General features: G+C 40.0%; 1 protein-coding gene across 2 annotated transcripts in view; it reads right to left on the reverse strand.

The window, feature by feature from the left end:
* Window positions 1-27,357, reverse strand: part of cd276 (CD276 molecule) — a 233,282-nt gene that overhangs the window by 84,223 nt on the left and 121,702 nt on the right. For both annotated transcript variants that reach the window (XM_061964477.2, XM_061964476.2), the window contains 2 exons: window positions 18,318-18,455; window positions 4,351-4,392 (listed from right to left, as the gene is read on the reverse strand). In XM_061964477.2, coding sequence (XP_061820461.1) covers window positions 4,351-4,392; window positions 18,318-18,455 — 180 coding nt within the window. The remainder of the gene's footprint in view (window positions 1-4,350; window positions 4,393-18,317; window positions 18,456-27,357) is intronic.

The following is a 27,357-nucleotide window of genomic DNA, read 5'->3' on the forward strand; positions in this document are numbered from 1 at the left end:
CCAATATGTTACTAATTTGTACGTTAATAAGCAACTAATTAATGGTGAATATGTTCCCTATACTAAAGTGTTACCATGTTTTATTACTGGTGCACAAAATGAACCGTGCATGAACATCACCTTGTTCAAAGAACAAAACCAACACAGTGCATAAACTCACAACAAATTACACACCTGCAAATCAGTCAGCTGTTGCCGTATCCGTAATACGCAGATAGGGAGAAGTTTGTATTTACACGATGAGTCGGGTGTGTTTTGACCTCCGCCGAACCCCTGAGGCCGACTCACCGAACCCCTAGGGTTCGATCGAACTCAGGTTAAGAACCACTGCCCTAGTGTGTGAATGTGAGTGTGAATATTGTCTGTCTATCTGTGTTGGCCCTGCGATGAGTTGGCGACTTGTCCAGGGTGTACACCGCCTTCCGCCCGAATGCAGCTGAGATAGGCTCCAGCACCCCCCGCAACCCCGAAAGGGACAAGCGGTAGAAAATGGATGGATGGATGGATGTTTTATATTCTAGTTTCTTCAAAATAGCCACCCTTTGCTCTGATTACTGCTTTGCACACCCTTGGCAGTCTCTCGGTGAGCTTCAAGAGGTTACCTGAAATGATTTTCACTTCACAGGTGTCATAGTTTTGATGCCTTCAGTGACAATCTACGATGTAAATAGTCATGAAAATAAAGAAAACGCATTGAAATGAGAAGGTGTGTCTAAACTTTTGGCCTGTACTGTATGTTCGGTCAAGTGAAGCAATTTGATAACTCCTGGATATCTCCCCAGTATGATGTTCTAGGCAATCTCAAAGGTAGACCTAGTACACGTTGGTGGGACTATGTCTAGCAGCTGATCTGGGAACGCCTCAATGTCCCCATGGTGGAGCAGAAGGATGTGGCAGGAGACTTCCCTATTGCGACATCCTCGACCCAGACCCGGATAAGCGAAATGTATGGGTGGAGTTAGTAAACAGAACCCATTGAAGACTGAATCGCATAGAGTAGAACCTCGATTTATGAACCCTTCTATTTGCGAACTTTTCGATTTACGAACTTTTGGATCAGCCCAGGTATGCCTCCGTGTGCGAACCATGTTTTGGTATACGAACGCTTCATTCAGTCATTCATTTTCACGCCTTCAGACAAAAAAGCAGGGTGTATCATTGTAGCGGTGGCGGAGCCTTTCATGTCACGCCAACCCCCGGGACTCCATCTTTCTTCCTCTGTCTGCTCCTTTTATTCAGCTCCTTGTCGATGTGGGTGGATTTTACTTTTTAAAATGTTTATTAGCAATATGGTTGTTAAAAATGTTATCATCGTTGGCAGGGCACCATAGAGGCTTCTGTGTGTGTGGGTGTTACCAAAGCAGCGCATACAGGACAGTTCAGCTTGATCAATAGAAAGTTCATCCATAACCCCTTATGTTTATTTGATTTATAATACTATATTGCACTTTATATTGTGTTCAAAGTGTACAAAACTTTTACTAAAATATGGACTTTTGTCAAGGCTGGAACCTATAGTTCATGTTTACATTGTTTCTTATGGGGAACTCTTCTTCACTATACAAACACTTTGATTTACAAACCATGTTCAAGAACATGAGTAAATCGAGTTTCCACTATAGCCTATTATGGTTAGAGGGGCACTGAGTTCATGTGCAAAGAAGGAGCCCACTATATAAAATGTTTGTAATACATTCCGGTCGTATATGGTCATTATAGCAGTGTTAAAACGACACATCTAATAGTGGACTTAGGGCCTTATCTTCTAAGATACAAACACCATGTGCTCAACAGCATGTGCAAATTATAAAATTGCGTGTACATTTTAGTGAACGTGTTGCGGGTGATCTACTAAGACTGCGTATGCAATTGATCACGAGTGCAAAAGTGGTGCAGACCGCCCTATTAAATTGAGGATTTTGTATGGACACGCTGTCATTATAGACATTCTCATTTCCCTCCACATGTTTATCATGCTCCTGTATTGTTTTGCTATGTTTTGAAACATGCAGCACACAAATATAACATTTAGCACTATTTCTGGGCATTTTAGAAGCAGTCCTATAGTGCGATGTACAACGGGAACCCACTTTTTAGTGTGCTCTGGGAAACGCTGGCACTAACTGCGAGTGTGAGCTGGAATGATCCTGATGTAAGAAAATTACATATAGCAAGAAGTTTGTTTTCATACAGGAGATACGATAATAATATTATTCCTATTTCAAAAAACAAACTCAATTGACAAAAAATGCCAGCAGACACCAAAACGCATTACTTTAATTAATTTTAATCAGATGCTTAATTCATCCAGCAACTATAAGATTAGAAAATTATATTGCTGAATAGACTATATGTCTAATATTTTTTTTTATTTCTGACAGTCCATATATAGACTTGGACTTAGACAAACTTTATTGATCCACAAGGGAAATTGTTCCACACAGTAGGATGGGAAGGGTAAGGATGGAAAGGATAATGCAGGTATAAAGTAGACTAAAAATGTACCATAGTAGCAATATAAAATATAATATATATGTAATATTTACATATTATATATACAGTATACTGATACATTATATTATTATATTATATTTTATATAATATATACAATATATAACAAATCCCAATTACCATGTACAATATTACAGTATATGTAACAGCTGCAGCAAAAAAAGGGCAGCATATAATAGATGGTGACAAGCGCACACACGTAGCACGGAGGATTCTCTCTCTATTATCTGTCTTTGCAGCGCGATCGCCTCCTTTCTGCCAGACATTTTTCTACCGGTTTGCGCAAAACAGCGGCTGCAGAACAGTTCCAGTCTTGATAAACCACATTACGAGCGCTAAATGAATATATTTGCATCTCCTCGCCCCAGTATTGTGAACGTTCTGATAATTACGATATACTCTGCATATAAATGAAGACATACACGCTAAATGGATTGCGCTCCTTATTTTGCCCACTTAGTAGACTATGCTATGCGTGTGCTATAGAGATGCGCGGTTTGCGGACACAACCGCGGAGTCCGCGGATTATCCGCGGGTCGGGCGGTTGAAATAAAAAAATAGATTTTGAATAGATTCAGGCGGGTGGCAGTTAAACCAATTCGGAAATATATATACATAGTTAAATGTTGTTACCCACATACGAAAAACGAGCAGGCACCTGCAGCACGCCACAACAGAAAAAAAAAAAAGATGGCAACGCCGGCAGCAAACGTGGTACGCGACAAACTAAAAAAGGGAATACTAAAGACCAGGGGAAAAAAAGGCCAGAAAAGTTCAGCGTGGACTCGTTTTTATAAGGTTGTAAATCAGGATGATAGTAATGCTGGCTATGTGATTTGCAAGAGCTGCGACGCTGTTTATGTCTATGACAGTCACAAAACCGGGACATCTAACATGGTGCATCACATTTGTGCAAAACCCCGAACCTCCACAAACACCCTGAGCATGAGCAGTTTCATTCGCCGTGATCCCAGAAGAGTGCCACAGGATGTTAAAACAAGGCTTACAGATGCATGTGTGAACGCAGCAGTTTGAGTGGCGCGAGCGCGCTTGGAGGTGCGCTCAGCACGGCTCCCAGATGATTGCGCACTGGTGTGCGTCTGGGCCGTGACAGCGTGGCACGCATTGAATGTCTCTGCTGCATTGGATCAGTCTCCTTTCTTTAACAGGCAAAAGCTTTATAACCTCACTAATGCCTTGCATCGTCTATATTAGATATATAACAACGGGTGGGTGCGGGCGGGTGCGGTTTTGATAAAATGTTAGTTCGGGTGGATGGCGGATGGTTGACGACTTTTGTGATGCGGTTGCGGATGAAATAATTGCCTATCCGCGCATCTCTAGTGTGCTATCAAGTTTGCACATGTTTTAATACACAACCTTGAGTGAATCAGGCCCTAAGACTTTTGCACCCCACCGGAGAAATGATGATTGCAGTTCGACAATTGCAGACATCTTCTACAAAATAGACTTTTTAGATCACGTACAATCTCCCCAAAGCAACATTTTGAAAAGAGTTTTCAAAGCTGCAGCACTAAGACTGTTTATTAGAGTTGAGACAACTGAAGCAGGACCAGGATACAAAAGAACCATTACTGCACATGTCTCTAGGTCTGTGTACACACTTGATTGTACACTGTTTGATCTCAAACCTGGCAACACAAACATAATCCCCGCCTGGTGTTATTTTTTTTCTCCCCCTCTGTCATCAAACAAACAGGTATTGTGACGTCGCACAGATTTCTCGGGCCGCGGTAATTGTGGTATCGTTATTGTGTGGTGCGTGACTCCCGCCCTTGAGTGTGTGAGGCGGGGAACCAGGTGCTCGGATTGGCTGACCTGTCTTTGACTCGTCTTCTTCCAGCTCCTTGGCCTCTTCAGCTGTGGAAAAGACAGACGAGCTTGTATGAGTGGAAAGGCGAGGCACAAAGGCGAGCGCGTACAATGGAGACACTTCATCACCAGCCTGGGGCGAACTGATCCTTCACAGCTCAAAAGACAAGCTGTGATGAGAGCGCCTCTATGACCATCAAGCTCAACACAATAGTGCCCCCGTCGCAACAAACACACCGTGCACTTTCGCAATCACGGGTGTACCCACCCCCAAACATACTATCCATCTCACCGGGAAAGTTCACACATAGGGCTTCAGCTGCTGACTACAGAAGAAAATCAACACCAACAAACTCTTTTTGATGACAAAGGTGGATGGTGGGATTTATCGTTTGAAAAGGTGTTATGTAAACAAGTGGGTTTGAACACGTGCAGAAGGACCAACATTTTTACCCAAAAGGCTGAAAAAAACTTCACATTTGGAACACACCATCATGTATTAGGACGCGAGATGTGTCAACATATCACACAGGTCTTCAACTTTTTGTGATCTGGGGTATGGTTACAATATTTGTGGCAGTAGGCAACCTCCTAATCAATACGTATTTTCTTATTTTATCTACTTCTGCATCCACTATGTCATGTTAGTATGGTTCATCAGCTGTTACAGTAAAATCTACATTTAGCTGTTTGCTCCTTACCACTTTTACAACATTGGTTCTGTTGCTGCTGTGTTGTGTGCTTTTATTGGTTCATTATAAGTGCCTCGGTGGTCCAAGGCAGATATGTTTTAATTGACACATTCTCATGCACTCCAAATCATTATTAAAGAAAAAAAAAAAGTTCAAATGAGAATTCAAATGTCTGAAATACAAGACTCCCTACAATACAACTTATTCACGTACAATACAATGCCTTAAGTGTTGACCAATACCGATATTAACCCGATCTGATATCAGCAGGAATCATAATCCAGCACATACTTTTATTTTTCTATCGTGTGGAATGTTACAAAAGGTTTTATGAAGTGAAATTACTCATAGAACAAAGACAGGTATGAAGTGAAATGTTAATTTGTGTTTTGGTTACAGTCATAAACCAATCATTTTACGGCCATAAAAAATCATTAAATTAAGTGCATGACACAAGACGTTGTATGATGCGGACACGTTTGTTACTGTATACTTTCTAATAATGCCTAGAAGACATATTTGTCAGTAATACAAAAATATACATATTTGATACTTGTTTATACTGATAAATGTTGGAGGTTTGAGATTTAAAAGGGACAATACATATTAGTGAACATTTGATATGTAAATATGTGAGATTATAGTCAATGGCTAATTTCCATCTCCAGTCCCCTGGCACATTCAAAACAAGTACACTTATCCACAATATTAAACATTTAAAATTCAAATTTTTAGGTGCAAAAGATGCTGCTGTACACACTCACTATCACAAATGTACCTTTTGCATTTCAGAAATACGTACAGTTGTGCTCATACATTTACATACTCTGGGAGAATGTATGATTTCTTGGCCATTCTTCAGAGAATATGAATGATAACACAAAAACCTTTCTTCCACTCATACTTAATGGTTGTGTGAGGCTATTTATTGGCAAACAACTGTGTTTACTCTTTTTAAATCAAAATGAGAAATACCCCAGTGACTTTGATCTGATAACATGCACAAAAGTTGACACAAACAGGTTTGAATGGCTAATCAAGGTTCCAATCCTCACCTGTGACATGTTTGTTTGTAATTAATGTGTGTGTATAAAAGGTCAGTGAGTTTCTGGGCTTCTGACAGACCATTGCATCTTTCATCCAGTGCTGCACAGGTGTTTCTGGATTCTGAGTCATGGGGAAGGCAAAATAATTGTCAAAGGGTCTGCGAGAAAAGGTAATTGAACTGCATAAAACAGGAAAGGGGTATAAAAAGATATCCAATGAATTGAGAATGCCAATCAGCAGTGTTCAAACACTGGTTAAGAAGTGGAAAATGAGGGATTCAGGTAGACCAGCAAAGATTTCAGCCACAACTGCCAGGAAAATTGTTCGAAATGCAAAGAAAAATCCACAAATAACTTCAGCTGAAATACAGGACTCTCTGAAAAATTGTGGTGTGGCTGTTTCAAGATGCACAATAAGGAGGCACTTGAAGAAAAATGGGCTGCATGGTCGAGTCGCCAGAAGAAAGCCATCACTCCAAATGATTTTGTTCCAGAAGTTTTGAGGCTTGTCTCTGTGCTGTTTGGCGTAATGTAAGCGGGATACTTTGTGACATTTGCGCAGAAATGGCTTTTTGTTCAATTGTTCAATCAACAACACTTGTTAGGTATTTCTAGCTTGTGTGCTATTGTGTGCTTGGCTGCTATGTGGCTGCTAGCTCTTAATAACCTATAGCCTACTTACCTTTTTTTAAAGGACTTCACTTAAAATACAAGAAAATACCAACATTGAGTTCCTTCTGGAGGACATTTAGATATAAACTGGCTGTCAAACTTTGCACAGGTAAACAAGACTGCCTGTATCGGAGCTTATATTTGAAATTTTAGATGCAAGCGATGCTTGTTTTTTTTGCTGATTTCAGACTGGTATCAATATCGGCTCGGGACACCACTACTCTCCAATTAACGCTCTGTCCTCTTTGCAGTTCAGGTAAATACAAAGAGGCTAGTATTAGAGCAGTTTAAAGTATGCGCTAGGTGAAAGAAATCAATTCTATATACAATGTTTGATATACCGTATTTTTCGGACTGTAAGTCGCAGTTTTTTTCATAGTTTGGCCGGGGGTGCGACTTATACTCAGGAGCGACTTATGTGTGAAATTATTAACACATTACCGTAAAATATCAAATAATATTATTAGCTCATTCACGTAAGAGATTAGACGTATAAGATTTCATCGGATTTAGCGATCAGGAGTGACAGATTGTTTGGTAAACGTATAGCATTGTCAACACTTGGTTCTTGGGTTTAGTTTTTCCAGAAGGCAACGGAAAGTTGGCTCGGGCGAGACGGGAATGTGAGTACATATTTTATTTTTTACACTAACAAAGGACAACAAAAGAAGCAAACAAAAGGCGCGCAAAGTGGCGGAGAACAAACTATGAAACCAAAAAGACTATAGCACAAAGGTACAAAACACTTACTGTGGCATAGGACTGTGAACATGGCTTGAGGATAAATAGTGTGCAGAGCATAAATGCGGATGTCGCCAGCAAGACAAACTGAAAACAATGAACTTAAATACTACAGACATGATTAGTGAAAACAGGTGCGTGACTCAAAACGTGAAACAGGTGCGTGACGTGACAGGTGAAAACTAATGGTTGCTATGGTGACAAAACAAACAAAAGTGCACAAAAAGTCCAAAAACAAAACCGAACATGACTAAAACAAAACATGATCACACAGACATGACAAGCATGTTCTATATGTTATAGTTATTTGAATGACTCTTACCATAATATGTTACATTAACATACCAGGCACGTTCTCAGTTGGTTATTTATGCCTCATATAACATATACTTATTCAGCCTGTTGTTCACTATTCTTTATTTATTTTAAATTGCCTTTCAAATGTCTATTTTTGGTGTTGGGTTTTATCAAATAAATTTCCCCCAAAAATGCGACTTATACTCCAGTGCGACTTATATATGTTTTTTCCCGTCTTTATTATGCATTTTCGGCCGGTGCGACTTATACTCCGGAGCGACTTATACTCCGAAAAATACAGTAGAAGCTTTTATTGAGTCATGAAGTAAAAAGGGGACGGTGAAACAAAAAGGAAAGCTTTATTAACGCCACCCGTGCAATGGGCTGGCGCTTCCACTGCCGACTGCAATAGCCCAAGCTGCTCGATTCAGTTATGATCCAGACTCTACAGCCCTACATACATTATGACAGGGATGATAAATTACTTACTCGCTTCCCCACTTTTAGTGACCCCTTGCACCCGCACTATCCAGACGCGGCAAGAAGAGAGTCAACTCCAATCTGGCTCGGGCCCGAGAACACCATTTAAAGATAAGACAGCTGCAATTAAGTCCCATGCTTCTTTGGAATTCACACCCTGCTTATATGTACTGTACATGGGAATGCTATTATAATCCCCCTCTCATCTGTTTTCACACAGTGTCATTCTATCAAGGCGGCACACACACACACCCCACTCTACTTCACAGAGTGCAGATCTACTGTAGGAAGGAAGGGAACAGAATATAAGCCTCTACATTTCAATAAGGTGGATAACCAGATAATCAGTCGTGCTTTTGGTGTAAGGGTTGACAGCACGCAGTTCTACCTCCTTCCCACCCAGCAAAAAGGGGCCCACACAACCCCGAGAGCCCTTTGCTCATGGGAGGAACTGCATTATATTAACTCTCTTTTCATTTCATTTCATATGTTCCGTGGAGCTATTTACTCTCTACTCTAAGTCTGTGTCACTTCCATATTTATTTTTAAACCTCTAGGCCCTGTTGCAGACACTAGCTGACCTTTATTTAAATGTCTCCTCCACTCTGAGCGGATCTCATTACAGCAGAGCTGGTTGCTGTGCACCCTCTATCTCTTTTTTTTTCTTTTTAGTGGCCCGCACTTGCGGTTATTCCTGGCCATTCCACAACGTTAATTACTGCAACCGAGTAACGACGTTCCCCGCCATCCCACATCCCGGTATATATGCATTACACAGAGGCCCCTCTGGGTTTTTCGAAAGTTGCTTCGGCTGTTGAGGTGTCGTGATGATTTCCTGATCATGCATCTCATCGGTAAGGTTTTCGATCCTGATGAAGGCGCAGGAAAGGGTTGAAAGGGCCTTAATGTTTGATTAGTAGGGTAAACAAGAATTTCAGTATCTCCTTAAAGGCCTACTGAAATCCACTACTACAGACCACGCAGTCTGATAGTTTATATATCAATGATGAAATCTTAACATTGCAACATATGCCAATACGGCCGGGTTAGCTTACTAAAGTGCAATTTTAAATTCCGCGCGAAATATCCTGCTGAAAACGTCTCGGTATGATGACGCCGGCACGTGACGTCACGGATTGTAGAGGACATTTTGGGACAGCATGGTGGCCAGCTATTAAGTCGTCTGTTTTCATCGCAAAATTCCACAGTATTCTGGACATCTGTGTTGGTGAATCTTTTGCAATTTGTTCAATGAACAATGGAGACAGCAAAGAAGAAAGCTGTCGGCGGGAAGTGGTGTATTGCGGGCGGCTGCAGCAACACAAACACAGCCAGTGTTTTATTGTTTACATTCCCGAAAGATGACAGTCAAGCTTTACCATTGGCCTGTGGAGAACTGGGACAACAGAGACTCTTACCAGGAGGACTTTGAGTTGGATGCGCAGACGCGGTACCGTGAGTACGCATGCAGCTGCGGCTTTCAAACATTTGATCGCTTGCCCGTACGTGCGTGCCGCTATGTGCATGTCACGTACGTAACTTTGGGGACTTTGGGGAAATATATGTGCTGTATGAACTTTGGGGAGGTGAACGGTACTTTGGGCTGTGGGATTGAGTGTGTTGTGCAGGTGTTTGAGTTGTATTGGCGGGTTATATGGACGGGAGGGGGGAGGTGTTTGTTATGCGGGATTAATTTGTGGCATATTAAATATAAGCCTGGTTGTGTTGTGGCTAATAGAGTATATATATGTCTTGTGTTTATTTACTGTTTTAGTCATTACCAGCTGAATATCAGGTCCCACCCGCCTCTCACAGCATCTTCCCTATCTGAATCGCTCCCACTGCCCTCTAGTCCTTCACTCTCACTTTCCTCATCCACGAATCTTTCATCCTCGCTCAAATTAATGGGTAAATCGTCGCTTTCTCGGTCCGAATCGCTCTCGCTGCTGGTGGCCATGATTGTAAACAATGTGCAGATGTGAAGAGCTCCACAACCTGTGACGTCACGCTACTCGTCTGCTACTTCCGGTACAGGCAAGGCGTTTTTATCAGCGACCAAAAGTTGCGAACTTTATCGTTGATGTTCTCTACTAAATCCTTTCAGCAAAAATATGGCAATATCGCGAAATGATCAAGTATGACACATAGAATGGACCTGCTATCCCCGTTTAAATAAGAAAATCGCATTTCAGTAGGCCTTTAACCATATACTTGGCATAATAATTGATAAATTAATTAAGATTTTGGGGCTTCACGGTGGCAGAGGGGTTAGTGCATCTGCCTCACAATACGAAGGTCCTGAGTAGTCTTGGGTTCAATCCCGGGCTCGGGATCTTTCTGTGTGGAGTTTGCATGTTCTCCCCGTGACGGCGTGGGTTCCCTCCGGGTACTCCGGCTTCCTCCCACCTCCAAAGACATGCACCTGGGGATAAGTTGATTGGCAACACTAAATTGGCCCTAGTGTGTGGGTGTGAGTGTGAATGTTGTCTGTCTATCTGTGTTGGCCCTGCGATGAGGTGGTGACTTGTCCAGGGTGTACCCCGCCTTCCGCCCGATTGTAGCTGAGATAGGCTCCAGCGCCCCCCGCGACCCCATAGGGAATAAGCGGTAGAAAATGGATGGGATGGAATTAAGATTTTGGACCACATTAGGGAGTCTTCCTGGGTTTTGGAAGTCCATCCATCCATCCATTTTCTACCGCTTGTCCCTTACGGGGTCGCAGGGGGTGCTGGAGCCTATCCCAGCTGCACACGGGCGGAAGGCGGGCTACACCCTGGACAAGTCGCCACGTCATCGCAGTGCCAACACAGATAGACAGACGACATTCAAACTCACATTCACACACTAGGGCCAATTTAGTGTTGCCAAGCAGCCTGACAATCACGGCAAAACAGACACAAAGCGAGCAAACATGGGCGCCAATGTTGGATGATGTCATCAAATTTCGATGCACTGATTGGTCATAGATTTGTTTGTTTGTGCCGCGAAGAAAGCAGGGCGCTTGTCGGTTTTTGAAGAAAAACAAAATATTTAATAGTGACATGCGAAAGATAAGTCACCTTCGCAAAAAATGGATCTTACCTCCCGGTAGAGAATGGTGTGAACTATTCAGTGGAGGGGTCCTTATCCTTTTTGACCCCAGTACCCAACTTTTCTACTATAGCGGGGCCTAGGGCCCACTCAAATATTAATAATGATTCAGTAATCTTACTTTTGATTTTAATCATATCCAATAATTATATCTAACTTACTTACAGTTTATGACCTTGACAAATTATATGAAACCATGTGTTAATCCAAATGGAGTGCATTACTTGGCTGCAACCAGCAGAGGCACTGTTGAGTCTTTGCGCTTTAATTAAGAGTTAAATACACCCCCTCGCCCTACTTTTTAGCCCTATCCCTACATTTTGCGCGTTCCCGTGAAGGTAGTGGTGTCCAGAGGTGGGACCAAGTCATTGCTTTGCAAGTCACAAGTAAGTCTCAAGTCTTTGCCCTCAAGTCCGAGTCAAGTCCCGAGTCAAGACAGGGCAAGTCCGAGTCAAGTCCAAAGTCAAGACTGGAAAGTCTCAAGTCAAGTCCCAAGTCCTGCATTTTGAGTTTCGAGTCCTTTCAAGTCGTTTAACCACAGACTAATATATTTACACAGATTGTGCATGCTTTTAAAACGCTGTATTTATTTATTAAAACAAGTGCATTTGAAATTGCAGGGAAAAAGATAGTGCTGACATTGCACTTCAAAATAGCACTATTAACCAGTCATTTTAAACATGTAACTCATTCCTCTACAGAATAAACACATTTGAAAAAAACAAGTGCAACTGTACTTATTTGCACAAAAGTGTTAACATTGTATTTCAATGGCATATTGCATTGTAACTAGTTCCACAGCAGTTTATATCCTGTTCTTACCTTATCTCATTGATCTCATCTCATACTGTATGTGTGTTTATGTGTGCGTACACATGAAAAACATAACAAATATATGAACATAACAATGAACAGAGTTGTACTTTTTAGATGTCAGGACCCTATGCAATATGTACACATATTCTTAATATAGTATACATTTTAACTGACCTTTATTTGACTATGTTTGTCTTTTTGTAGGTGGCTAAAATACGCGGTGCTGCTGACCACCGTCTAACGTTACGTTACTGTGTGTGATACATTGACTAACGTTACGTTACTGTGTGTGATGCATTGACTAACCTTACGTTACTGTGTGTGATACATTGTCTAACGTAACGTTATGTGTAGGTACCTCATGCAACCCTGCTTAAAAAAAAATCACTTGACAAAAAGTATGAATAAGGTAGCAAACTGCAGTGGACGCAACAGATTGCCGTGTTTGCAATGACGTTATAACCATAGACATCTTATAAGTAGTTGGTTGCTGTGACGTGAACAATTTGGCCGCCATCTTGAAGTGGTGATGAGGAGCCGGCGAGCAGCCTAAACTGACAGTTGACAGGTAGAAAACAAAGATGCCGGGCTGGTGTTCAGCGTTTTCCTGCTCAAATGAGCGGACTGTTGAAAATAGGAATCGGGGGATTACTTTTCACAAGTAAGATTTAACATTAACGTACTATTGGTTGTATCTTATGAAAATAATATTACCACAGAGTTGAGAAGGATCAAAGATCTTCAATATTTGTATGTGAAAATCACAAAGAAATCTTCTGGGGGAGGATGACCCCCGTACAGGGGTTTGGTTTACAAACTTTCAGCCCCACCTAAAACAAAATTCACCAGCCGCCACTGATTATGATGCATTCTCATTTTAGGCAAAGTATAAAACAATACTTTCTTAACAGTATAATTGTAACCAGGAATAAGTCTTCAAGTAACAATATTCAAATACTAACATTGTTGGGTAAAACAGAATTTGGTTTTATTCTGAATCCAGTGAAACAGATTGGTGGTTTTAGCTGATATGAGGACTTTCAGGTGTTTATATATGTTTAAGTATATGGCAGACGCTTTTATCCAAAGCGACTTACATAAAATAATACATATAAAACAATCACTGCAAACATTATCATTTAAGGGAAGAATGTAATAGAAAATATCAATACATAGTGTCAAGACAGAATAAACTCTCTGCTGCTGAAGCAACAGAGATACAGTCTATAGGTCCCTAAGATATATAGATATCTAATGTATTCATACATTGTTTATGTAGGATATACGTATGTATATATAACCTAATCATATTGTTTCTTCAATTTAAAAATAGTTTACCGTTTTTTTCCCCCTTCTCTGGGATTATATTCCCAGTTTTGATCTCGGACGTCTGGTCACTTATAGCGTATAAGAATATTATATTACTGATAAGCAAACTATGAATAATAAAACACGCCAAAACATGTGTCTGTTATCATAGCTACACGTATGACAAAAAAGGGGGGTGAAAATCAGTGGTATTCAGTGAGGTAAGATGAATTAAATGCGCTGACAGTTCATTGCTCCTGCCAAATGAATTGCACTGATCACCACTCCAAGATGGCGGCCCCGCGCCTCGTCTGCGCCAGTAGGCAGTAGAGCTCCATGTTGCGTTTACTTATAAGATGTCTACGGTTATAACGTTAGCAGTGAGTTTGCAGCCTCACTGATTTAACTACACAGCAAATAAAAGTCACGTTACTTAGCCAATAAACGTTATCTTACATTAAAAACTTACCCTTCTTTGTGCAACTTCAAATGTCGAACGAAGTTGGAAGTTGTTGCGTCTCCGTCTGTAATATTAGAACTGCGTGATTTGCATACGGCAATTCGTTTTTTGTTGACCAAGTCGTAGTTTTTATACCCGAACGAAACCAACTTTGGCATAATTGTTTATCACTGGCACGTTGTTTGACAACTCTTGTTCAGTGGTTGTACTGCAATTTGATTGGATGAATGCTGCGTGATGAAAACAACGTAGATCTACTTTGATTGGCTGTTGTACTGACAGCACACCAGCTGACAGGAACAACACGCTGAGAGACACAGACGAAGAAAATGAAAAATACGGAGCGCTCCCAAATAACTTTTTAAGATTTGGATTTTGGGGAAAGTAGCAAGTCATGTCAAGTCAAAAGGCTCAAGTCCAAGTGAAGTCACAAGTCATTGATGTTAAAGTCTAAGTCGAGTTGCAAGTCTCTTTACATTTTGTCAAGTCGAGTCTAAAGTCATCAAATTCATGACTCGAGTCTGACTCGAGTCCAAGTCATGTGACTCGAGTCCACACCTCTGGCGGTGTCCCAATGACTCTTTGCATGCAGTGGTAGTGGGCATAACGAGGTGTATATGAATCTAGCCCTTCAGAGTGAGGCAGAAAAACAATGCACAATTTCTGCATGAGTAATATCTTTTGCTACATGTTAGTATGGAACCTTAGTTTGTAATGTTAGCCAGCTCGCCACGCTTTCTAATGTTAGGCTAAAATACTAAATAATTATACTATAGTACTCAAATTTAAAAGCTTGCGAATGTGAAAACATAAACGTTACAGACCTTCAAAAAATTCACAACAGACAACAGTCGTAGATGGCGGCTTCTTCTCCGTGTAGTTCTTCGTTTATTCATCAACCGAAGCTTGATGAATGTAAAAAAAAAAACAACTTCATTGCTGTCGGGTTTGTTGTGTAATTGTGGGACTAGAGGGTTGTACAGTAAACCGCTACTAATACCGTATTTTTCGGACCATAGGGCGCACCAAATTATAAGGCGCACTGCCGATGAGCGGCTCTATTCAGGTCTATTTTCATACAAAAGGCGCACCGGATTACAATGTGAATTATAGGGGTCACATTTAGATTTTTTCTAAATTTAAAACACTTCCTTGTGGTCTACATAACATGTAATGGTGGTTCTTTGGTCAAAATGTTGCATAGATTATGTTTTACAGACTATCTTCAAGTTGCTTTCTGACCGTCGCTTCAGGATGCGCCGTTTTGTGGGCGGTCTCATTTACGTGGCTCCACTTCGACAGCGTCTTCAACCCCGTCATCTTTGTTGTAGCGGTGTAGCGTGCAAGGACGGGAGTGGAAGAAGTGTCAAAAGATGGAGCTAACTGTTTTAATGACATTCAGACTTTACTTAAATCAATGAAGGAGCAGCATCTCCTCATCCGTGGCTCACTGGTGCAGCAACAATGCCAAACTAAAGTTCCATGGGTGAATTATGTAAACCCACTACACCGGTAGTTTTTAGCGCTTTCATAGTGAGTCTACTGGCAGATATAAGTTAGAACTTTACACTACCGTATTTTTCGGACTATAAGTCGCTCCGGAGTATAAATCACACCGGCCGAAAATGCACAATAAAGACGGAAAAAAACATATATACGACGCATTTTTGGGGGAAATTTATTTGATGAAACCCAACACCAAGAATAGACATTTGAAAGGCAATTTAAAATAAATAAAGAATAGTGAACAACAGGCTGAATAAGTGTACGTTATATGAGGCATAAATAACCAACTGAGAACGTGCCTGGTATGTTAACGTAACATATTATGGTAAGAGTCATTCAAATAACTATAACACATAGAACATGCTATACGTTTACCAAACAATCTGTCACTCCTGATCGCTAAATCCGATGAAATCTTCCTCTTAGGTGTTGCCTCTGGTATGCGCAGTTTCCTTTCTTTCTGCTGCTCGATCGTCGTTTTCTGCTGCATATTTCACTACGTCCGGCTTGTAATCTGCAGTATGTGATTTCCTTTTCGGTGCCATTTTAGTTCAGCCCTTCTCAGTTTTTATAAGTTACCGCCAATGTTGACATAATTCATTTTAATAGCTAAGGATGTAGCAGCAGTTAGCATCCCATGACCCACAATGCACTTCTGCCATGACGCACAATACACTTCTGCCATGACCCGCCCCCGCCGAATTCTTATTAGTTGACGTGTGAGTGACGATTGCTGACGTGTGTGTGACAATTGCGGACATTTGCTTCGTCTCTTACGTGAATGAGATAAATAATATTATTTGATATTTTACGGTAATGCGTTAATAATTTCACACATAAGTCACTCCGGAGTATAAGTCGCACCCCCGGCCAAACTATAAAAAAAACTGCGATTTATAATCCGAAAAATACGGTATTTTATATTAGAAATGGCAACAGCGGAGGATGAATGCCCCATAACAAGAAGATAGTGAAAAAGAAGAAGCTTATCGACTACGGTGTTGTCACGGACTACAATGGCGGAAGCGCGAACATTTTCAGGACTTATGTAGATCCCAAATATACATCAGCAGGCACCAGAAAGTAAGAAAAGTTGTTTTTGCATTATATTGCAAGACAAATTTTGCGGTCCTTATACACACACCATAATAATACTTGTATGTTGAAGCACAATTCGTCTGACTACAGTAGCCATAATGCTCCCACAATCCATTAAGCGGTGCGGTTTCATAGCTTACCAAAATCGTAGTAAAACATTTTGACAGATTTTTGAGCGCCTTGTGTAATGTTCTATATTCTCAATGGAACATTTAAAGTTTTGGTGTTGTTTACTGGCCGCATCTTGCAGTCTACACGTGTCTCTTATGGGTGACTGCCATCTACTGGTTACACTTATCATTACACCATGTACAAAATAAAATAGCTTTGAGGTCGGTAAGCACAACCAGAATCATTCCGTACATTAGGCGCACTATCGATTTTTGAGAAAATTAAAGGATTTTAGGTGCGCCTTATAGTCCAAAAAATCTGTACACCTGTGCCATAGTTGATCAAGGAAATATAGTTAAATCTACAACTGTAATTAAAATTACATTGGATTCAAAATAGTTAATTTTTGTGTACAGAAAAACGGTCCTTTCTATTTGTAACATACTTATAATAACAAATTATGACTTATAACAGCCCGTGAGATGAGAACACGAGCCAAAAAGTGTATTGTTTTTCAAAAATGTAATAATTGATGACTTTTTTGGGGGTAAAAAAAAAAAGAGTTGATAATACTATATTCTAGTGTTGTCCCGATACCAATATTTTGGTACCGGTACCAAAATGATTTAGATACTTTTCACTACTTTTCTAATTAAAAGGGGACCACAAAAAATTGCATTATTGGCTTTATTTTAACAAAAAATCTTAGGGTACATTAAACATATGTTTCTTATTGCAAGTTTGTCCTTAAATAAAATAGTGAACATACAAGACAACTTGTCTTTTATTAGTAAATAAGCAAACAAAGGCTCCTAATTTAGATGCCGACATATGCAGTAACATATTGTGTCATTTTCCATTCTATTATTTTGTCAAAATTATTAAGGACAAGTTGTAGAAAATGAATTATTAATCTACTTGTTCATTTACTGTTAATATCTGCTTACTTTCTCTTTTAACATGTTCTATCTACACTTCTGTTAAAATGTAATAATCCCGTATTCTTCTGTTGTTTGATACTTTGCATTAATTTTGGATTATACCACAAATTTGGGGATCAATCCGATACCAAGTCGTTACAGGATCATACATTGGTCATATCCAAAATCCTCATGTGTCCAGGGACATATTTATAAACATAATATAAATAAATAAAAAATAAAAAAATTATGTTGTGATGCCAAACCGGTAGGGACCGGTACTTTTCAGAGGCGGTATAGTACCGAACATGATTCATTAGTATTGCGGTACTATACTAATACCGGTATACCGTACAACCCTACTATATTTGAACACATTATCCACTATCTACACTTCACACACATTTCACCTTAATAGAAATGATTTGTGTCAGTGATTACCAATATTTACATTGTTAAATGCATTAAAAAAATGTAGTTGCCTTTTCCAAGTTTTACTTCACTTATTGATCTGAAGCCCTCCTAGCCAAACACACGGTGGTTTTTGAATAGTGTTGTGTACAACTGCATCCCATAACCTGTGATTGATGCCCTTATAACGTCTCGTTTGTTTCCTTTGTCCTCCAAATGAAAAGCCTCCACAAATGATAATCCAAGAGGATGAAACATTGATTGTAGGCTGGTGAGGAGCCATAACCAGTGAGTTGTGATGGTGTTGAATGTCCTCTATACATACCTTCTCTCCTGGCTTCCTCGCAGCTCTCCTTGATCTTCCTGCGGCAGACGGCGGCCAGCGCGACGAGCAGGACCAGGAGGCACACAGCCAGGCCGACTGTCACCCATAGTGCCACCGGCGGGAAGGAGATGTTTTGACCTGAATCGGGGATGAAGGTAAGAATTTACAAGAATGCTTTCTCGCTCGCAAACTTTAGTCCATTATAAAGGAACTCTTGTTCTTTTCTTTTTTTTTTTTTTTACTCGAGTGTAGGCAAAACCCACTGATTCAAAATGTCAATGTGAAATCATGTTTCCAGTCAATGAACCACAGCTCTCCTTTGTCGGCAGAAGTCATGCAGCTTCCGGATCATGACAGTACAACCACCATGCTTTGACTGAAGGGAAGACACTAATTTGTGTTTAGAGATGGTCACATTTTAACTGATACAGTACCAACTTTTGTGCGTGTTAATTGTTTATGTTAATAATATCAAATGATATGATCCAGTTTAAGAGGTTGTTCAAAATAATAGTGCTTACAGAGTACAAAGAAGAAGAATTATGAGAAATACTTCCAACCTTATTGAAAATAAGATATTCTTCATCTCAGTATGTTAATAATGACTGAATTAATTAATTAATTACATATTACAAAACTGTTGTATACTAATTTATAGATGTTATTTTATTATATAAAAAGGTCAGTAAATTATTCTATATATTTGTAAACGCTTTGAAGTGGGAAAGGGGTAGGATTAAATAAGCTTTGCTTCTTCCTACTGCTTTTCGGGCATGATGTAAAATGAAATGATATGAAATTGTGTGATGTATTATGATGTAAGTGTGTTCATGTTCGAAATAAACTAAAGAAAGAAATGTTCTACTGCAACATTTACAAATAAGGTGTTTATGTATTTTTTTTAAATTACATTTTCAAGTACCATATTTTTATGACTTAAAGCCGCTACTTTTTTTTCCAACGCTTTAAAGCTTGTGGCTTATGAAACGGTGTGGCGAATTAATGGATTTTTCTTCGCTAACGGCCATAATGTTTTCTATTCAACAAATAGTTTTCATGTTACGCCGACAGACACTGAAAAGGTATGGTATTGTTTGTGCTACGGTGCCATCTTTTGTAAGAGTTGACTAACTGCAGGTGCTGCGGGTTTACAATGTACTTACTGTTTTGTGCCGGAAGGTCCGCTCAAAAGGATTCTTCAATCATCACTCTAAGCAATGTTTGTAAACTTTACAATATAACTACAACAATTCATACGTACTAAACCGTTCCATGTGTGATGACCATAGGAGTATTTTCGTGTTTATTTATAAGTGCTATCGTAATGTAATCGAGCTAGCAATGTTAGCTTTAGCGAATATGCTAATACATTTACAAGTGTCTCTGTTAGTATCGTTAACTTATAATGCATTCTTTTTGTATTGTTTCAGTTTCGTAAATTCACCAAAACGTCACCGTGGAGTTATTGAGTCTGTTTAGCTGATTGGAGAGCTAGCTTCTGTAGCTATTGGGTCCATGACAATGACTTTAGTTTTGTTTGAGCAGCCGTTTTACTGCTGTATGACAGGCACCGTCTGTAAACAATTAAGGTATGTAAATAAACATTTCCAAAACTTTTCCTACTATTATATATCTGCAACTTACGGTCTGGTGCGGTTAATATATGTAAAAACATGTATTTCTTCCAAAATTTGGTGGGTGCGGCTTAAATACTGATGCGTTCTATAGTCCGGAAAATATGGTATGTCGCACTACAGTTTCAAATTCAAGATGTTAGATTACAGTAGTTGTTTTTTTTGTTGAGCCCTAAAAATTGTTAACACTGTAAGTATTGTACTTACTACGTACCAGCTGTTTGATTTTAACATGCATCTTCGTTGTAGTTTTTATTAACAAATTTGGTGGTGTTTAAATCGCCATGTAAAATCGCTAATGCTAATCAGTACCATGCCAATAGCATAGCCAATGTACATTATCATCAAGCTAGCATATTTTTGGAAGAAATTTAGCCTTTTTTTACTTATGTCGGAGCATTTTTTTAAGTACATTTCTTTGTTGGCATTGAACATTGCAACATTCCCTCGAATGAAGTACTGCTGGAGTGATCGCCAAGTGCCGAAGTGCAAAGAGCCGGCAGGGTTAGCAACCGGGCATTACATCACACGCAACCCAGTTACCATAAAATAGCAGCGTTGGATTTCACCTTAATCGGTGCCCGGTAGGACCGACGGAGATTCGGTCGATGACAAAAAAGTACCTGATTTGTACCAATCCCTTTTTGTGTTGTTGTGTGTGTTTCTCTAGTCTTGACTGCTATACAAGCTGTACACTGACTGCTCTAAAGTACAGGGTGATTAAAAAAGAATATGCCAAAATTAGCACTCGATATTTCAAAAATGAAAAACAATAGAAAACCTAGCTTAAACACGCGTTTTACATAACTTTGAGTATTTATTTCATGCTTTAAAACATACTTGCCAACCTTGAGACCTCCGATTTTGGGAGGTGGGGGGGCGGGGGCGTGGTTGGGGCGGGAACGTGGTTAAGAGGGGAGGAGTATATTTACAGCTAGAATTCACCAAGTCAAGTATTTCATATATATACACAGGTAAAAGCCAGTAAATTAAAATATTTTGAAAAACTTGATTTATTTCAGTAATTGCATTCAAAAGGTGTAACTTGTACATTATATTTATTCATTGCACACAGACTGATGCATTCAAATGTTTATTTCATTTAATTTTGATGATTTGAAGTGGCAACAAATGAAAATCCAAAATTCCGTGTGTCACAAAGTTGGAATATTACTTAAGGCTAATACAAAAAAGGGATTTTTAGAAATGTTGGCCAACTGAAAAGTATGAAAATGAAAAATATGAGCATGTACAATACTCAATACTTGGTTGGAGCTCCTTTTTGTATTAGCCTTAAGTAATATTCAAATTTTGTGACACACGGAATTTTGGATTTTCATTTGTTGCCACTTCAAATCATCAAAATTAAATGAAATAAACATTTGAATGCATCAGTCTGTGTGCAATGAATAAATATAATGTACAAGTTACACCTTTTGAATGCAATTACTGAAATAAATCAAGTTTTTCAAAATATTCTAATTTACTGGCTTTTACCTGTGTGTATATATATATATATATATATATATATATATATATATATATATATAAGAAATACTTGACTCTCAGTGAATTCTAGCTATATATATATATATATATATATATATATATATATATATATGTATATATATAAGAAATACTTGACTCTCAGTGAATTCTAGCTATATATATATATATATATATATATATATATATATATATATATATATTTATTTTATTATATATATATCTATATATATATATAAATAAGAGAAATACTTGAATTTCAGTGTTCATTTATTTACACATATACACACACATAACACTCATCTACTCATTGTTGAGTTAAGGGTTGAATTGTCCATCCTTGTTCTATTCTCTGTCACTATTTTTCTAACCATGCTGAACACCCTCTCTGATGATGCATTCTGCTTAGTCTCCTTGTTGTGTGCGCAGTTGTGCACTGCACTCTCTAAAAGCCATAGATGTTATTGTCACATATGCATGTACAGTAGATGGCAGTATTGTCCTGTTTAAGAGTGTCACAACATTGCTGTTTACGGCAGACAAACTGCTTTACGGTAGACGAAAACGTGACTGCTGTTGTTGTGTGTTGTTACCGCGCTGGGAGGACGTTCATGAAACTGCCTAACAATAAACCCACATAAGAAACCAAGAACTCGCCCTCGATCATTCTACAGTTATAACGTGATTGGACAGGCATGCTGTTTATATTGTGGGAAAGCGGACGTAAAAACAGGCTGTCGACACGTCACTCAGGTCCGCATGGAGCTGGAGGGGGCGTGGCCTCCAGCTCCGCCGAAATTTCGGGAGATTTTCTGGAGAAAATTTGTCCCGAGAGGTTTTCGGGAGAGGCGCTGAATTTCGGGAGTCTCCCGGAAAATCCGAGAGGGTTGGCAAGTATGCTTTACAAGTATCAATCAATCAATCAATCAAAGTTTACTTATATAGCCCTAAATCACGAGTGTCTCAAAGGGCTGCACAAGCCACAACAACATCCTCGGCTCAGATCCCACATCAGGGCAAGGAAAAAACTCAACCCAATGGGGAGATAAGTACTCAATACGGCCACCATCGGCAGCACAGACAACATCAAGACGATATGAGAATTCCTCCCAAACCTCACCACAGATCGTTGCTGCTATTATTCGATTTTTCATGTCATCGATATTTGCAGGCAACGGTGGAACACTTGTCTTTAACATACCCCCACAGAAAAAAGACTCACACAATTAGGTCCGGGGATCTGGCAGGCCAAGTGCAGAGAGCAAGGTCTTTAGCACTTCTACTACCAGTCCACTGTTAATAATAATAATAATAATAACTGGGATTTATATAGCGCTTTTCTCAGTACCCAAAGTCGCTTTACATGTAGAACTCATCATTCATTCACACCTGGTGGTGGTAAGCTACTTTCATAGCCACAGCTGCCCTGGGGTAGACTGTCGGAAGCGTGGCTGCAATTTGCGCCAACGGCCCCTCCGACCACCACCTATCATTCATCATTCAATTCACCGGTGTGAGTGGCACCGGGGGCAAAGGGTGAAGTGTTCCGCCCAAGGACACAACGACAGCGATTTTTGGATGGTAAGAGGCGGGGAGCGAACCTGCAACCCTCAGGTTTCTGGCACGGTTGCTCTACCCTCTACGCCATGCCGCCCGTTGAGGCACGCTTTCATTTCGATAAGTTCGAACCTCGATATGCCAATGGGGCGGTGCTCCATCTTGTTGAAAAACGAAGTCATTTTAATCTGCTTGAAGTGAAGCGAATAGCCAGTTTTGGAGCCTTTCGAGATATGATTTCGAGACCAAATGACCATTGATTCAGTCCATTACAATGCTTTACAACTGAATAAATGCATGACGATTTTGGCGTATTCTTTTTGACTCACCCTGGATATCCGAATTTTATATATATATATATATATATGTCCATTGAGGAAAACTCTCAGAGGAAACAGAAGTCAGTGTGAATCTTCAGCTTTCGGGGTAATAGCCTTTTCATATAACATATTTTGAGGCATTCCATTGAGTCCAGATGGTCAACCGCTTTGCAGTCGCAAAACACTTGTTTCGCTCACACAACGTTGGCTGTAGCTAACAATCCCATTCTCTTCCCTGCTGTCTAAGTTCTAATGAAGGGCATTTTGGTAAACTATCTTCAACTGGGATCAGGGTACAAACATGATTATGCATATTAACACATAAATTGTGTTTTTAATTAATGCATTTTCAACACAGCTCTCTTGTAAAATCACATAAAAGTGAGTTACGGTGTCTCTGCAAAGGGCAAACTGATGAGCAGAAGCAAAAAAAAATGGTCAGCAGCAAAAAAAAAAAAAAGAAAAAAACTATATCAGAGACAGACAAATTTCCCCAGAGTATTTAAACTGAACAGAGGGAGAAGCAAAGAAAACAGCAGAGCCAGTGAATGGCTGTGAGCCTGGTGGTAGCACAAACAGGCCTCCTTCAGAGAATACCCGTGCTGGCCAGATAATAACAGAGAGGGAAGAAAAAAGAAAAAATCGCTGGCTTTGTAAAGAGGAAATGATGAAGCATCTGCAAAGACTTGGCATGGAGTCTCAAGGCAGGCAGACAGGCTTGAGTACAGTCAATCCAAGATGGAGGGCAAAGAGAGGGGATCCTGTTGGAGATGATCCGCTGTCAGAGACGCTCGAAACTACATGAACCTGTTTTTTTCCTTGCAACTCATGAAAGGGCGTAACACAACACGTTTGGAAGCGTGTGTTTGGTGGACTCTTGCTTGGTATTCTTTGGTGAGTCGGCTGACTGAAGTCTTATTAGTAACAAGGAAGAAATGACACATGGCACATTTACAATCTAATCTAATCGAGTTTGGTCACACACTGTTGTGGGATGGCATTGCCCTCCTCGGTCACAAGTCAGCCAGCGCAGTCACTCGAGCATCACCATCAAGCTCAAAACAAAAACAATAGCCGACTAAAGTGGTTTGGCATCACAAAGTGATGAATTGGCACATTTTTTTGTGGGAAAGGCACATGCTGTTCATCCCCCAACTGTGTGGTGTAAGCTTTGCAAATGGGGTATCAGTTAACAGGGAAATGTAAAGACAATGAAGATTGGTATAGTAAAGACATGACCTTCAAAAATAGTTTTGCATTTCGTACAGATTTTGAGGTAATTATAAATATTCCTTGAAACGCATTTAGGAAAATTATTATTCAATTAAGAAATATAAATGTATTATCATGTTTATATTGTGTACAGTTATATTATCTATTAATTTTATAGGCTGCAAAAAAGGAATAATAATAATGAGGATAAAGATTAATTCAGGGGTCGGCAACCCAAAACGTTGAAAGAGCCATGTTGGACCAAAAATACAAAAGACAAATCTGTCTAGAAAAAATGAAAAGCCGTATATAAGTCTTATAATGAAGGCAACACATGACGAAAGTGCCTATATTAGCTATAATAGCCTACTATCAAAATGTGTCGCAGGCTGAAGCAAATCTTCGTTGACAGAAATGTTGAAATTTAATATTTATTCTACACATTTTTACAACATTAGAAACCATTAGTAAATCAGAGGGTACTCAGAAGGTGAGATAACTCCTGGAAATTACCAGTTTACCAGCTTTTAATGACTGAATGTATAGATGTGTGTGTGTCCAAGTTAAAGGAAACGGCAGGCTGTCTTCTTTTAATAGCTAGGTAATGTTTGCTGTGGTCTGGAACAACATGGCGCACAAACAACTATCTGAAATACAGCCAATATTACATACAGATAATGTGTCATGAGACATGCAAAACTAAATTACATACAAAGAGGATAAAAGTAAAGGATATTAAATGAGCTCAAATATACCTAAAAACGAGGCATAATAATGCAATATGTACATACAGCTAGCCTAAATAGCATGTTAGCATGAATTAGCACTGACAAAATATGCCTGATTAGCACACCAACAAGTCAATGACATAAACAAAGCTCACCTTTTGTGCATTCACACACAGCATAAACTGTTTGGTGGACAAAATGAGACAAAGGAGTGGAAGATTTTACATGTAAACAAACTGTTGAGTTTGTTTGTATTTTCCCCCCATCTTTTTCCAATTTCAAACATTTTTAAAAAAAAGGCTCCAGTGAGCCACAAGGGCGGCACCAAACAGCCGCGGGTTGCTGACCCCCGGATTAACTCCTTGCAGAACAATATTTTATATTTCTATTGCAATCTTTGTAAAGCTGATTTTTCTTTCAATAGGTTCAAATGTGTGAGTGAATTTAAAGGGCCTCTTAAAGGTTCATATTTGTCCCAAGTGGTGTTGCTGCAAAGCGAATGCTACAAGAAAAAAAAAATTGGTCAAGTCCATCCTGTCATTTTGATGAAGCTGCGTGAAACTCCCTGGGCTGGCCGTGACTGATGACGACGTACCTCGCCGCCCTCCCAGCCCTTCACTGTGCTATTTAAAGGATGACCATCTGAGAATATCAGTGTATTGACAGACAAACACGTGGGCAAGAGGAATAACCATCTCTCCGAGCCAGATAAGAACCAAACACATCACGAGTTAAGAAGACCTTACGCTCCTCGGGTTTCTGTCTTTTTCATTCCCTTTTTTTTCCCCACACTTTCCCGACCACACTGCCCCCCCCCTTAAGGCAGACTGATAAAGACAAATGCCATAGTCGGCTATCATTGCCACGTCGGGCCCCCAAAGAGCTGCAGGATCATATTTTTCCTTTTCTCTTGTTTGATGATGTGATTCTGTTTTCTTCTGAAATAGATTTGTCTCTAATAGCTTTGTTTACCTTGCCTCTCTTTCCCCCCCTCTATTCCCTCCGTGCAATGGAATGGATGGAGTGCTTGGACATTACCTGGTGCAGCAGCTTTTTAGATGGGTTTGCACCAAGTAAGCTTCACATTAAAAGGTGCATATTGCTTTAAAAAGTACATCAATCACGTTTTCATACCATGTGCTGGTATAATTGTCGGCCTCTGCATAAAACCAAGTTGGAAATTGGATGTGGGAAAAGCTGATGTAATACAGCAGAGGGAGAAAGACATGGCACCAGCATGAGGTTTTTGTGACAAATTAGTCGTCTTATTCTTCTTCATGATTTACTATTTGTTAGCCTCGAACAGTTCACTTGTTTTTTGGCATGCTTGTGTTTTGTCTTTGATGTTTCTGGTTGACGTTCTTCTGTTTGTATAGATCAGGGGTCGGCAACCCGCGGCTCCGGAGCCGTATGCGGCTCTTTGATCACTCTGATGCGGCTCAGCAGCTTACTTGCCGAACCCCCCGATTTTCCCGGGAGACTTCCGGATTTCAGTGCCTTTCGCAGAAAACTCCCGGGGTTAATATTCACCGATTTTCACCCTTACAGTTATAATAAGGGCATGCCATGATGGTTCAGCATTTGGCGCCCTCTACAATCTGTATTAACTGCATGCGAGCCCAACCACTTGTTATCCATTATGCATCTTCTGCTTGCACACGTGAATGACAGCAAGGCATACTTGCTCAACAGCCACACAGGTTACACTGACGGTGGCCATAAAAAACAACTTTAACACTCTTACTAATAATGCGCCACACTTTGAACCAAAACCAAACAAGAATGACAAACACATTTCGGGAGAACATCTGCACCGTAACACAACATAAACACAACAGAACAAATACCCAGAATCCCATGCAGCCCTGACTCTTCCGGGCTACATTATACACCCCTGCTACCACCAAACCCTGCCCCCACCCCAACCCTGCTCCCTCACACATCAACATCCCGCCCCTCTGTGCGTCGGTTGAGGTGGGCGGGGTTTGGCAGCGGGGGTATATAATGTATCCCGGAAGAGTTAGGGCTGCATGGGATTCTGGGTATTTGTTATGTTGTGTTTATGTTGTGTTACGGTGCAGAT

The sequence above is a fragment of the Nerophis lumbriciformis genome, linkage group LG06 (genome assembly GCF_033978685.3).
Source record: "Nerophis lumbriciformis linkage group LG06, RoL_Nlum_v2.1, whole genome shotgun sequence".
In the NCBI taxonomy this organism is placed as follows: domain Eukaryota; kingdom Metazoa; phylum Chordata; class Actinopteri; order Syngnathiformes; family Syngnathidae; genus Nerophis; species Nerophis lumbriciformis.